The sequence below is a fragment of the Achroia grisella genome, unplaced genomic scaffold, assembly GCF_030625045.1.
Source record: "Achroia grisella isolate CSIRO2021 unplaced genomic scaffold, CSIRO_AGI_Agris_v1 utg544, whole genome shotgun sequence".
Taxonomy (NCBI): Eukaryota; Metazoa; Arthropoda; class Insecta; order Lepidoptera; family Pyralidae; genus Achroia; species Achroia grisella.
The window spans coordinates 1742401-1746760 of NW_026712929.1; the positions used below are offsets into that span (position 1 = coordinate 1742401).

The following is a 4360-nucleotide window of genomic DNA, read 5'->3' on the forward strand; positions in this document are numbered from 1 at the left end:
AAAATGTTGCGAAATTTATGAGTACGAGTTCCTGCCGTGGCATCAGTGCTGCAGAAACGGCTTGAATGATTAATAATGTGTATGGCGGTGGTGTAACAAAAGAAAAGTGAGTTTTTGGTCGCAACGTTTTCGTTCTGGAAATTTCGACTGCAAAACAAGCCCCGTGGGCGGCCGGAGTCTAAGGTTGATGATGAAGAATTGAAGGCTATTGTGGAAGCGAATCCATCACAAACTATGTTCGAGTTAGCTGCAGGCTGCGGTGTTAGTAACAAAACTGTTTTAATCCACTTGAAGCAAATTGGGAAGGTGAAAAAGCTTGAAAGGTGGGTCCCTTATGAATTGAGTGGAGCAAATCGACAAACGCGTGTAGACGCACGTTCCCGTACAACGGTATAATAATGAAGGGATATAAAATCGAATCATTATCTGAGATGAAAAGTAGATCTTGTCGGATACGCTCATTGCAATGGCTGAACCATGGCGAACCAGCCAAATCCTGCTCCAAGCGAAAATTGACGCGAAAAAAAGTATCTTCTGAGCGTTTGGTGGACTAGTTCCAGTATTGTTTATTTCAACTTTCTTAAATCTGGCCAGATGATTACGACAGATGTGTATTGTCAGCAATTACTAACCATGATAGAAAAGCTAGCTCTAAACAACCGAGGCCAATCGCCGTAGGCCACTGCTGCTTCAGGACAACGCTAGACCACACACTGCACAACGGACAGTTACCAAATTAAAAGAGCTTCAATTGGAATGTCTAAGACATCCACCGTGCTTTCCGGACCTTGCTCCAATAGATTACTATTTTTTTTCAAAATTTTGATAATTTCTTGCAAGGGAAAAAAATCAAATCCGATGACTCCATCGGAATTGAATTTTTTCCCTTGCGTTTTTGGTCCAAAGCGTATTCAAAGATTTTATTGATTCCCGTTCGATTGGTTTTTTAGTAAAGGGATCAATGAACTACCTCTGAGATGGCAAAAGTACATAAATAGCAATGATACATACTTTGATTAAATAAATATATTATATTTTAAAAATATCTACTCTAGATTACTTCCTTACAAAGCGCCAATTTCAAATATTAGGACCTAATAAATACAATGACGTCAATGAGAAACATTAAGTATTAGTTGTTTTACGAAATACTTTTACTTGAATTGGTTTGCAATATTAAGAACAAAAACATTTTTTGGGATTTGATCGAGTAATATATATAGTACTATATATATTACTCGATCAAATCCCTAAAATATATATAGTTTTCTAACTCCCAGTTTCATTCCTCCACGCCCATCGCCACATAATACCCCGCATGTAGAGGCTACCCCAGTAGTAGTGGTATATAAGAGGCAACCCCAATTCGTCATTACTGGAGTCGTAATCACAGAGTACATCTTTTAGAAACTAGACAAAATTTAAAAGAATGATTGCCAAACTTGAGATTGACAGTTTTTAGAAAAGGTGTCAAACGGGCTGTCAAAAAGGAACCGCCAAATAGCACATTGCATTTAAGAGCACAGAGTAGAGTCATTTAAAACGCATATCGATTTTATAATCGATATATGAAACATATTATTATTATTATATAGTATGCCTTATTTATAATACTAGATGTACCCGCGACTTCGTCCACGTGGAATTTAACTTTATTTTCTAAAATAAAAGTAGTCTAAGTTACTCCTTATTACATCAGCTACCTGTCAAAAAAAGTTCGATCAAAATAGGTCCAGCCATTTCAGAGATTAGCCGGAACAAACAGACAGATAAAAATATTATTTTGGTGTATGTACCGTATTTATATCCGTATTTATATCTCATATAGTAAAAAACGGTTATTTCAATATTACAAACAGTTACTCCAATTTTATTTATATGTAAAATGAAATTTATTTAATATTTGATAAGGTTACAATAATTAAAGTCAGAGTTTATTCTTTTTTAATCAGTTGTTTCTAGGAAAAGGATAGATAGTTGTTGTTAACGTACTGGTCATATAGTTATATAATTTCTATTTGAAATTATAAAATATTTATTTGACTGACAACAACAATAATTATTTGTGTGAAACCTTCAGTTCAATATATTATATAGCAAAAATCGAGTATATTCGATGTATCGTTAAGCAAAGAAAATCATAAGGACAGCATAGATCAGCACAGAGTATGCGCAAATTATCAATTTGTTTACCGATTATTTTTGTTTTATAATTTTCTCCTTAAAAACTATTTTACAGCACCTCAAAATATTAATTATGGATGAAAACATGGATAAAAATTTGAGTACCTTAAAAGAAATGTTATTAGATGAAGAAAGGTTAATTACATATATATCCCTGAGTAAGGAGTTATGTGTGCATGTTAATGATAGCAAATCTTTACTTAGCAAAATAGTGCAACTTGTGCAAAAGAAGCACCCAGACATCAATTTGTGTGTAAATTATATTATATCTGGCATAGCAGATGACAACAAAGCTTTTACAAAAGTATGCTCAGAAGGGGATGTTTCTGATATTATTAAATCGTGTAAATTCCTGTTTTTTCAACATATATACAGTATTTCTAAAGGTCAATCTACTGTCGACAATGTAGCTTACACAGCAATAAATAAAATAGAAGACTTTTCGCTATGTACTGGTTTAATACGGAGCCATGAGTGTACTAAGAGAACGAGTGATGAAATCGGAAACTTGAAATCAAGTAGTCAGGAAAATCCAGCACTTATCCCTAAACCAGCTCTCGTAACAAAGAAAAATAAAGAAACTAAGGAACCAAAAGTTGAACCTGATGAAACCAGTATCAATACACCCAAGAAATATAAATCAGATCCTATAAATCAAAATAATTTGCCAATAAAAGCGGATTCTACAAATAAGAACAAACCTCAGAAAGGAATTGCAGGATTTTTCAATAAATCTAATACAGTTCAACCTAAAAATATAAAAATAGAAAATGACAGTAGGTCTACTAGTACAATTAAAAAAGATGAAGAACCAGTTGTTAATAATGGTATGGATGTGGAAAAGGATGAAATTAAAGGTACAGAAAAAGTAAATAAAGAGAAGAAATCAAATAAAAATCATGTTACAGTGATGAAGAAGAATGCTAAAATTGATAAGAAGCGAAAGAGGTTATTACATGTTTCAGACAGTGAAAGTGAAGATGAGAAAGACAATCCATTTGCTGATGATAGACCTCTCACAAATGGAATAGATGTGGAATCAGAAGATGAAATACCACCCACACCGGCTCTCAATACCATTAAAATTACTTCTGGTATAGTTAATCCCAAAAAAAGGAGAAAGATTGTAGACAAAACCTATACTGATGAAGATGGCTATATTTTAACAAAGAAAGAAGAAATCTATGAAAGCTGTTCTGAAAATGAGGATGTGGATATAAAAGAAAATATACAAAAGGTTAATGAAATTTCATCAAAAAAGAAAGAAAATAATATTCCACTAAATAATAAAATAGATGTTTCACCAAACAAGAATATAGGAGTTAGAAAGAAAAAATCATCACCTCCACAAAAAGGAAAACAACAAACATTAATGAACTTCTTCAAGAAAGTGTAATGTTTTTCATATATGATCATGCTGGTAAAAAAATAACACTAAATTAAGCAGTCTTAAATTCAAAGAAGTATTAAATAAAATTGTTAGTAAGTATATTATATAAGTATATAGTTTGTGTTTTTAACATCTGTAAAAAATTTACAGTCATATTTGGCTGTTTTCTGATAATTTAGTTATGTTATAATTAATGAATAACACACAAACCTTGTAAATTCATTTTTGTTTTCTCATTCTGGATTACTCAATGCTCCATTCATTGAACGATGATAAGCTGGATATGTTATTGATAATAAAATTTTGAATTAATGTATTGTTGTTATTTTTCATTAATTTTTATAATTTAAAATATATACATTACATACATGTATATGTCAGCCACAATATTTTTGCCTTATCGCGAAATTTTACAACAAACTCCCAGAGTCTGTACTCAATTTGCCAGAAAAAAATTCAAATGTGTTATAAAATATTTTCTTTGTAAAAAAGCTTATTATAAAATTGAAGAATTAATAAACGATAATATAATGTTTGTGTAGAAATTATGTAACTTAAAATTCATAGCGCTGACAATGTTATCTGATTGAACAGAGATTAAGTGTGTAGAGGTTTCTATGTTGATTGTCGCATGCCTAATCCTTGTTAATTAAATATAAGTAAATCAATATTTATTTAAAAGAGCGACACACAAGTTTCTTTCTTATTCTTCTTGTGATGAATCTGCATTCCGAATAAGCAGTAGAATAAAAAAACTTGACTATTCAAACATGCTTATATTAAGTT

General features: G+C 31.5%; 1 protein-coding gene across 1 annotated transcript; it reads left to right on the forward strand.

Annotated features, from left to right (window-relative positions):
* Positions 1–2111: 2111 nt before the first annotated feature.
* Positions 2112–3672, forward strand: LOC131847888 (DNA polymerase delta subunit 3). Its single transcript, XM_059197579.1, has one exon. The coding sequence runs from the start codon at positions 2258–2260 to the stop codon at positions 3578–3580; it is 1323 nt and encodes a 440-aa protein (XP_059053562.1). The 5' UTR covers positions 2112–2257; the 3' UTR covers positions 3581–3672.
* The last annotated feature ends 688 nt before the right edge of the window (positions 3673–4360 follow it).

Coding starts and splice junctions, on each gene's coding strand:
- LOC131847888 (XM_059197579.1), top strand. CDS start 2,258: ATGGATGAAAACATGGATAAAAATTTGAGTACCTTAAAAGAAATGTTA.